At 30.9% G+C, this 10,028-nt stretch overlaps 1 protein-coding gene across 1 annotated transcript; it reads right to left on the bottom strand.

The window, feature by feature from the left end:
• Positions 1-4,543: 4,543 nt before the first annotated feature.
• On the bottom strand, positions 4,544-9,102 carry LOC120133296. The gene is made up of 4 exons (XM_039149901.1): positions 8,647-9,102; positions 6,315-6,759; positions 6,045-6,160; positions 4,544-5,168 (listed from the first exon to the last, which is right to left on the bottom strand). Exons 1-4 carry the CDS (start codon positions 9,002-9,004, stop codon positions 4,747-4,749), a joined length of 1,341 nt encoding a protein of 446 aa, XP_039005832.1. The 5' UTR covers positions 9,005-9,102; the 3' UTR covers positions 4,544-4,746.
• Between the last annotated feature and the right edge of the window lie 926 nt (positions 9,103-10,028).

Here is a 10,028-nt window from a genome sequence, read left to right as displayed (position 1 = left end):
AAAAGAAGTGTCCTTGGCCTTTCTATAACTGATTAATTGCCTACTATTATTTCCCGGCAATTTGTGAATATTATTATTTCGTGTATTTTACTTTGTCATAATCGTATTTGAAGATGTATACCAAAAAAAATAATCGTATTTGAAGAAAAGTATAATTAGTATATTCTAATTTTTTTTAGGTTTATTTATATGATATATTTATGTTACATTATTCATCTCATTTATTTATATTATTTATATAAGAATTTTTCTAAATAATTTTTTAAGTGTCATCTACCTAAATAAATAGTAAATGGTTAAATAATTTTATTACACAAAATGATATTATTTTGCAGAAAACATTTAACTAGTAAGTAAAAGAAATAACAGATTAAAATTTTCTGTACTAAAAAACTTGACCATCTAATTCATGTGTAAGAAACACAAAAGAGTAAAAGTTTATGTTTTTTACCCAGCTAATGGAGATAGAAGGGGACAGTAATAATAACAATTTATGTTTTGATGGAAACGCCTCGTTTGTTTACCGATTGTTTTTACTGAGAGTTGCAGTCAAAGTTGTCGGGGTGAATCTTTTCTTACCATGCCAGTATCTGTTGGCAATAATCGTGTAAATCCCAAAGAAGCAGGCCATTACCGCGCGTGCACCATGATCCGATAGCCTATAACAGCTAAGACATACGATCGGATAAGATATTACCACGTCAGCATATGGTGTTGTTGGCCAACATAATGGAGTTTAGTTGTTGGGGTTGACTCTTTGACCGCCATCCTAATCCGGTTTTTCCCACTCTCTCCTCAATTAAAGGAAAAATATTCAATTTTTTTATTTTTTATAATTCATATTTTATATGTAAAATATAAAATTTTAAATTAAATTAATACATTAATAAATATATGTTAAGCATTTAATATGAAATTTGTATGATAATATTGTTGCACTACCAATATAATATTACAAATTTAAGCTATTAAATTTATATTGTATTGTATTGTATTGAAAATATTATTTTAATTTTAATTAATATTAAATTTTAAATTGAATCTCACACAATTTATTCCCTTTTCAATATATCCAAATATTGGTTTTTTACTTTTTCTGTTATATATATATATATATTCCTAAAACTCTTTAACTTGTTAAGACCTACAAAATGCATAGTTTTTTCACATTAAATTATTGAGTTAGAGGCTTAGAGCTTAGCACACAAAATATAATAATTGGGTGTCTTAAAGGAAGGCTGAGTACATTGCATCACAATGATAGAAAAAAGAAGCCGCCCAGTAAGAGCTGGCATTGGTAGGTACAATCAACAAAGTTTTATTTGTAGTTATTTGTTTATTTTATTTTATCTTTTTTTTTTCTTTAGTTGCAACGATGGCCTGCTTCCTCCATACCATAATTCTATGTTTATTTTATCAGATTTAATTTTGAATTCAATCTTGATAAATAAAATAAATTGAAATGAGAGGATCGCTCTTATAATGAGCTTTTATAAAATTTGTTCTGAATTAGATGATAAATAAATTATATACTAATAATTCATTAAAAAAAATAAATATTTTTATAATTTTCGATACAAAATATCTATCTAATATAGTAGAAGATATTTAGATTTTAAGAGATATTTTTGTTAATAAAATGAATTTTTTTAATGAATCACAGAAACCTTATAAGTTAAATTATAATTACAATTACATTAGAGGAGAGCTGAATGTCAATTCATTAGAATGTAAAAGAAAATAAAAAAAAATCAATCTAGTTGAAGTTATTTGAGTAGAATGGTCCCTGTGATTTGAGTAGGATGTTACTTGGGATTCGTTTAATATGTCATTTCTTATAAATATATCCATGATCAGTTAACATTATCTTTCTTTATTTATGTTTGGATAGTCAAAGTTGGTCAAAATTACATAAAAGCTGAAGTAGCAGGCAGACCTTGGAATTGACCAGCTGCTTAATTTAATGTCTTCTCCGTTCTCTTTGAATGGGAGATGAAAGATAAAAAGAACAAGGTAAGAACAAATGAGTTTCGTCGAGTGAATTAAAAGTCATTCTTCCAAATATATATAAAGTTGAGATATAATTTCATATAACATTATTTCCAAATGCCAAATTCAACTCGGTTAAAATATATATTCGAACTAAAAATAATAATATTGAATAAGTTGACAGTAGCAGCCATGATTGCGAAACTCCAACTTATTGATCCAAGTATTTACAATCGTTGTATTTTATTTACAATCGTCTAAAACAATTAGTTTTTCATAACAAGAATCAATTTATGATAATGTAAACTAAAAAATAGTTTGTCATGGGGTGTGTTTCCCCGAATTGTTTCTTTCAGTTTGTTTCCGAAGCATATGGAATTCATTTTGAATACCTCCATTACATTTTCTCTTCAAAATGCTTTCTCAGCCTCAAAAAAGAGCTAGAATATTGCTCACACATCAAAGAAAACAGCAACTCCATTAAATAAAAATAATTATATACTGGAATTCGATACTGCTTACTGCCATGAATTTTGTCAAGGTTCTAAAATGACTGATCAGATTTGTTAATTAAACAACAGACAAGCGCAATTCCTTAGTTTAGCCTATAAGATTGATTATATTTCATGTGCTCTTGATTTGCATCAACAATACAGATATGGATAGAATTTAATTATTGGTGAGGACCTAGCTGTCTATATAGACACACAAATAAAGATTGCACTGGTGAGGGGTTGATAGATATCAGGAATTATTATCTTATAATATGGTTAGGGCATTTAAACATGGATCTGTCATGCATTAAAATCTGAGTTTTTTTTTTTTTTTTTTTTGCAGATTGATTGGACCATTCATATGAAATGTGACAAAGAAAGGTGCTTGTAGTTGATAATCAACATATTCTGCTTAACCCATTGTTGATAATACTTTGACCATACGAAAAATACAGTGCAAAGGAATATCGAGGAATTGGTGGAAGTTTAAAATTATTGTGTTTTTTCCCTTTCGGTTCTTCAACCATGATGACGATGGAAACCTAATCGCAGCAGCACACAGGAAATGGATACATACGCATACTTGTACTATAGCCAAGATAAACCAAATATACTGATTGCATAGTCGTATTTGATGTTAGCGTCATCTTCCAAATAAATTGGTTTTTAGGGGTGGAATAATTATAGCACGAGAACTCCATTTAAAATTCTACACCAGCGAGTAATAATCGGCATGTAAAGCAAAAGTGACTTGACATTTCTTCTTCTCTGCTCAAAATGTGGGCGGTCCAGACAAAAGCACCAACCTGCAGATTATGTAAATCTTGAAATTGGTTGGAACTGGATTTGGAAATAGCGTTGGCTGCTCTGTATTGTCTGTTCTGCTACCGACCTCGTCAACTGTAACATGAGAAAAGCTGTTTCGTGGAGGAAATCTTTGGCTAAAAAAAGTTTCTATAAGAAAAAGCAATAACTTTAGACGTGTTGATATTTCTGGGTTATAAAACAACAAAGTGCCTTTCCAAGTATTCTTTTCCGAGTTCATCTTCAAGAAAGACGAGTCTCATTAAATTACTATGTTTGTCTTCAATGTTATACAAGAGAAAGAAAGAAAGTGTAGAATTTCAAAGGTGCAGAAACCGACAGGGTTACAGGGTCTGCACTAATCAGTTAATTATGCTCGCTTGCTACACCTTAACCCCAATCTCTGAAATACAGTAAATACTACCGGTAAATGTGAAAATAGTAAAAGACAGAACTGAACCACACAAAAAAAAATTAGTAAAGACATAACGTTAAGCTGTTTGGGGGTCGGTTTTTCGTTCACTACAAACAAGAACTGTGGAAAGAGATATTTACTGTTCTTAGAGTAACTTGTTATGTTTGACGAAATTGGGGAAAAACGATGTAATCCCCGAAGAGAAAAAAATATTTATATAGAAAATACAATTGTGACATTATTAAATCTTTAAACATTATTTAAATGTTGATAAAGGAGTGAAGAATTGAATTTATTGAAAAGAGAAACATAATTGATACATGAAATAAGAGTTTTTAAATTTTAATTCAATTCAATACTTCCTGTATATTCTGTACACGTTTTTTGGACGAAATGTTTTCCTTTTTTTTCCTATGCAGACGATGCTCTCTAGACAATTCTGAAATAATTAATCGTTTATTGAATGTACTTTTTCCTATTTGATATTATCACAAATAAAGAAAGTAACGAAATATTTTGCATAAAGTAGTATAATTTATGTAATTGCCAATTACTTATCTAAAGGTGCTTACCTTATAATGGCATTCAGATTTCGTGGAACCTAATCGTTTAAATTTAAACTTATTTTTGGACTATTCTTTTAGATTTAAGTTTGGAATTTTCCTGAGAAATCAAGTTCGGATTATTTTAACGACTTCACGCCTTCATCACTACAACTTAGAACTAGTTTGTGAACAATAACATTTACAGTCTGAATTATCACAGCAAAATAAATGGTGATTGAAGTTATTCAACCGAACCCACTTGTTCATATTTTAAAAAAAGAAAGCAAAAATGGAAGTGGATAGCGAACTAGATTGATTATCACATAAATGGATTAACATTGGAAAAACATCACAGAGTATGATCCTAAGAACTGGGGATCACGGACTTTTTTTCTTCCTTTTTTAAGACGAGAAAACTCACAGCTCGCTACAGGGAAATGAAAAGTAATGACACAAGTTTCATCTAGTGAAGCTGAAACATACCTGATCCTGGATAACTTCATGATTCGGGTTTGGAAATTTGCAGATACGCCATCTGCGTATATCCATTAAATACAGATCTCTCGAGCCTGTCTAAACCGAGCCGCTGAAACATACGATACCTGCCATCTTCGACAATAGGTGTTGGTGCACGGGCAGGATCGTAGCGAGTTTGGTGGGTGAGGGAAGGACCAGCTGCTGGTGGTAGCTCCCAATAGACATCGAGAATCGACTCAACAAACCTACTATTTTGAAAATGTTCGGCATGAGAGATTTGGGTATTGTTGTGATTAAAGTTATCCCGCATCTCTCCTCGAACACCCCACCATGCTTCATTTGGCGTACACAGTTCATCTGCATCCAATGCCTTCTCCCAGAATTTCTTTCTTTTTGATCTAATCCTGGCTTCATCACTGTCCTTAAAGCAGCTATGGCCGCCTCCTGAATGAAGAAAGTCCGCAGTCAGCTAGGTAACAAAATAAACCGAAAAGAAAAAGATTCAAAAATATCATATTTATACAACATGATGCAAAAAGCTATCATTGCACTTGGTGAATTAAAAAAGGAACTGAAAATAGAGTTTTAAGAAGTAAAACCAGAACAGAAATACTAAGCCTTATAAAAGAAAGTGTTCCTTAAGACACAACCAGAAATCTCTCTTCGTGCCAACAGGAGATAATGTACATAATTAATTTACCATTAACCTAACATCTAAATACAAGCTACTAATATGAATAAAGCCATATGAGAAATACCAGACCATATCTTGTTACTCTTGAAAGTGTAATCATAACATTTTTTAAAACCCAGGTCCTTTTACTCATGAACTGACATACTCATTTTAGCTTCTTTGAAGTCTAACTAATCCTGGTTCTGTTTTATATGTTTTTACTACCATGAGTTATACTAGTTATAAATTTCAAGGAAAAGCGAATAAAAAGAACCAATCAAGACATAATGGCCTTGTAACATCATTCGACCCGTCTAGTTGGTCTGGTAACATCTGATATTTACTGCAATCCTAGAGCTCACAACACAATTGGTTAGGCAGCAATCAAACAATGAGAAGATGAACAAAATGGTAGGCAATAGAAATGATTACACATTTAGGAGGAGAAATTATACACAACCCACAAGTATGGCAAAATGAAGGTATAACAAAATGAGGGAGTACAAGCATAGAATTCGAGGATATAAATTTCAGACAGAATGACAGAAGACAAAAGTGGATGGAGGCCAGAGCAAAGCAAATGTGAGGATATCAGAAACTGAAAGGAATTAAAGAAACGCACATAAAAATGGTGTCAGAGCATCTACCTCTTATATAGAACTGGTCACATATCTGCCTCAATGAATAATGATCTCCAGTTCCAGTATCATAATTGTCTTCAAAAATAAGATGGTTAAAGCCAGCTTTCAATGCCTGCTTTAACCTGTTCATTGAAGCGCATTCCACAAACATGAGCATAATAAACTCAATCATAAAAGGCAAGACCAGGAAAGCATCCTTAAATCAGCTCTACTGAAACATAAAACTTTTGAACTTGCTAAGTGAGAAGATTCACGGTACTTGGATGCATTAAGTACCTTTTCAATTCATTTTGATGATCATCAAAAAAGACAAGAACCCGGCTGAAATCAGAAATTCCATGCTTCTTAAGCACCTTCTCCCATTCAACATGTCCAAAATCCACAAAATCTTTTCCAGCAAAGTACGTGCAATTTCCATCAACATAAGCAGGCCCCTTTTTCAAGTACTTCTTAGGATGTCGGGGTGTGACTGAGATAATTGGTGAGTCAGGCATTGCCTGCCGCAGAACCCAAGTGGAATGTCCCTTGAAAGCACCACTCTCAATCATTAAATCTGGTTGTAGCCATCTGGCAATGAACCAAAGTCCAAAGCTATGGTCAAAACCCATTCCATACATGTTGTTTTTGATTGGACGTGTTTCATATATTGGAACAAACTCCTCCAAGCCGTTGACTAAATCTTTGGATGTCCATTCAACTGTTTTTCCTTGTTTCGATCTGCCTTTTGCCAAGGATACGAATTAAATGGGCGCAAACCAAGGGAGATAAATTAAATAATTTAACATGAAATCAGGTCTTTAGCAAGAAATAAATTTATTAAATAAAAATTGACATTCAACATAATAAATACCAGAAACAAGCAAATCAGCATAACATAGATTGCGAAGTAAAGAGGTAAAATATTCATAAAAATAATGAAAATAGCCTCAACTCTGATATGAAAAATAAAAGCTCATCATATAACACATGAGAAAAGGAAAACCAAAGATTAGTTCTTGATAATCAGCAACACTCAATAAATAAGGCAGACTATAGATTCACAGTTTCCTTAGAACTTAATACAGATTTAAGAGCAAAGTAGGCAAAAAATTGATTGTTGATTGGCATCCAGACTCCAATACTGATTTTAAAGTTCCGGGGAAAGTTATTCAAGAGGGGAACCAATTCCAAAATTAGTTCCTAGTAAATTCAAAATATCAACAGGACTTCTTTATCCACTTTCCGGTGAATGTTTCACTACCGACAGGCACAACAGGGACGAACGTTGAATATTATGTTAGAGGAGCGAACTTATAGAACTTTAAAGGAGAGACGAACTTAAAAAATTTTAAGAGGACGAAAATAAATTTCTAACATAAAATACAAAAAAGTATCTAAAATATATAGAAATTTGAAGTCCATCCCTGACTACAGACATCAAATAGTACCGTTTACCTTGTTTGGTTTAACATCAACATTACAACAATTTTCATTACACTAACAAAAATTGTAAAAACTTTATATTTATTATATAATTAATATAATTGATATATTAAAACATTTTTAAAAATATACTTTATATTTGCATACACCCATTACACTTTAATTTTTTTTTTGTTAACTGTCAAAAGTTAAACGTTTAATATGTTCAATATATTTTTTAAAGATGGGAAATATCTTATAAAACAAAGACAAATTTAAAAACATTAACTTCTAAATCATTCACTCTCAAGCAACATACAAACTCACCGTATAACCTTACAATATCATAAATACAATATTAATAAAAGAATACATTAAATATTAAAGCACTAGTTAAATGTGTAACACCGTTTAAATATTAAAATAATATTAAATAAAAATATTTGTTCAAAAAATATTAAATAAAAATATTTAATACATTTACACAATAAATAATTAGTTACATAGTTAAAAATACAATAAAGTATCCCCATGAAAAAAAACTTATCTTAGGGGTAATATGATCCTAAAGGGAAGGTATTATGAAATATTTAATATATACATATTACTGGAAATGACATTCCGGGGAAAAATTACTACTGTTGAAAAAATATTTTATTATTAGCCGAAATCCTGACATATCAAACGTGAGAACGTAATTCTTAAAAATATTTTTTTTTTTGGATAATTCAGATTTTATTACCCAAAATAACATTATTCTGCGACATAACCAATCAACACCAAAAAGAAATCTATGAACAGCCTAATTCTTAAAAATATTACTCCCTTACTAGTAATTTTTTCAAGCAAACACCATCAGTTGTACGATTAATTATTACTGAAGCTTGTAAATTCATTAAAAACCAAAGATTTAATAGTACACTAAAAATATCCAGTCTTTCAACATTTTAATTTGGAGACACAAATAAACGATTGAATTGATCTAATCACCGGTTAAGATTCCAATAATCAAAAGGGAATGGTGATATCATACCTCAAAAACGGAAAATTAAACAAACCAAGTACATTTACCACAATTAAGCAACGAAACGGCATCTCATTCAGCTAATGCAAGGAACTGAGGAAGGTAACATAGAATCAAAGGAAAAAAGTTGCGGATCTGATCGAGAACCGCGAGAAAAGAACAAAAAAAAAGAGCAAGACTTACACCAAGGAACGCCGAGAGATCCGAAATCGGATTCGAGCCCATCGAGGCCGAAGAAGCTGGCACGAGAGATCGGGTCATATGACGAAAGGCAAATGAAGGAGCGAGAGTTGAGCATCAAAGAGAAAAGCAAGAAAACGCTCAAAAGAAGACAGAGTGAGAGGCAGAGACACGGAGATTTAACGAGTCCCAAGCGAGAAATGTAATTGGCGGCCAAGACGTAGAGGTGTGGTTTCTTTGTTTTGGACTCGTCGGCGAGTAAGGAGGGGGATTCTGGGATGGAAGGGACATCGGAGGAGGTTGGGACGTCGAATATGGAGTGGGGCTGAGTGCGGCGGGCGGAGAAGGTCCGGTCCAACATTGCGGTTGAGGTTTTGAGCTAGTGAGGGAGCCGAATACTCTTTTGTGGGAACTGCGAAGTTAAATATTGCCGGTCACGTGTTGGTTGCTGCCTTTGGCTTTGGTTACTTTGTTTTCTCTATTTAATATTTAGTAATCTTTGTTTAAATTTATCAAAAAGAACATAATACTCTTTCTTCCAGCGGTTGATTTACTAATTAATTAACAACTTTGGGTGACATTAAAATATTGATAAATATTTTATTTTATTTATTTTCTTAAAATTTTAAAAAGATATTCATCATAATCTTAAAAATTATAATTTTTTATTAATAATATATTAATAATAATTTATGTGTATATATATATATATGGAAATATTTTTATTACACAATATAAAACTCTTTTAGTTTTACATAGATTTGAAACCATTAAATAAGTGAAAATAAATAACTGAAATTAACAATATAAAATGAGATAGGGAAAGAGAGAGAAATGATCATGTTACACATTGCAAAACTATTTTAGTTTTACACAGATTTAAATTCAGTGGATGAGTAAAAATAAATAGATAAAATTAACAGTAGGAAATGCTAAGATATTCACTAAAAATAATGAATTAATCTCATCCATCTATTTTCACTTATCTAACAGTTCTAAATATGTGTAAAACTAAAAAAATTTACATCATGTAAATAGATCCTAACCCATATATATATATATATATATATATATAATTATTAGATCAAAATAAGTAAATGAATATTCATTATATATATCTACTGGTATATTCGATATATATTGTTTTAAAAAAATCATATATCTATGGCTCACAAAACCCTTAATAATTTTTTTCTAAAATTCGTTTAACTTTTTTTTATAGTTGGTTGATATGTGAATGAACTAATTTTAAAGTTAATTATCGTCACTGATATTAAATATTTTTTCTTTATTTTTTATATCACATCTTTTATTTTTCTTTGAATTTTTAAAATTTTTAACAATTCTATTTTATTGGTATATTTTCTTTTGTTTTTATGGTTAAT

The sequence above is a fragment of the Hibiscus syriacus genome, unplaced genomic scaffold, assembly GCF_006381635.1.
Source record: "Hibiscus syriacus cultivar Baekdansim isolate YM2019G1 unplaced genomic scaffold, ASM638163v2 tig00110578_pilon, whole genome shotgun sequence".
Lineage (NCBI taxonomy): Eukaryota > Viridiplantae > Streptophyta > Magnoliopsida > Malvales > Malvaceae > Hibiscus > Hibiscus syriacus.
This window is presented reverse-complemented; position numbering and strand designations above follow the sequence as displayed.

Excerpts from the sequence above, each read along its gene's own strand:
- LOC120133296 (XM_039149901.1), bottom strand. The coding sequence starts at position 9,004 with ATGTTGGACCGGACCTTCTCCGCCCGCCGCACTCAGCCCCACTCCATA. Across the intron at positions 6,760-8,646 it reads ATCTCTCGGCGTTCCTTGGT|GCAGATCGAAACAAGGAAAA; the intron begins GTAAGTCTTGCT and ends CCTTGGCAAAAG. Across the intron at positions 5,169-6,044 it reads TGACCAGTTCTATATAAGAG|GAGGCGGCCATAGCTGCTTT; the intron begins GTAGATGCTCTG and ends TTCTTCATTCAG.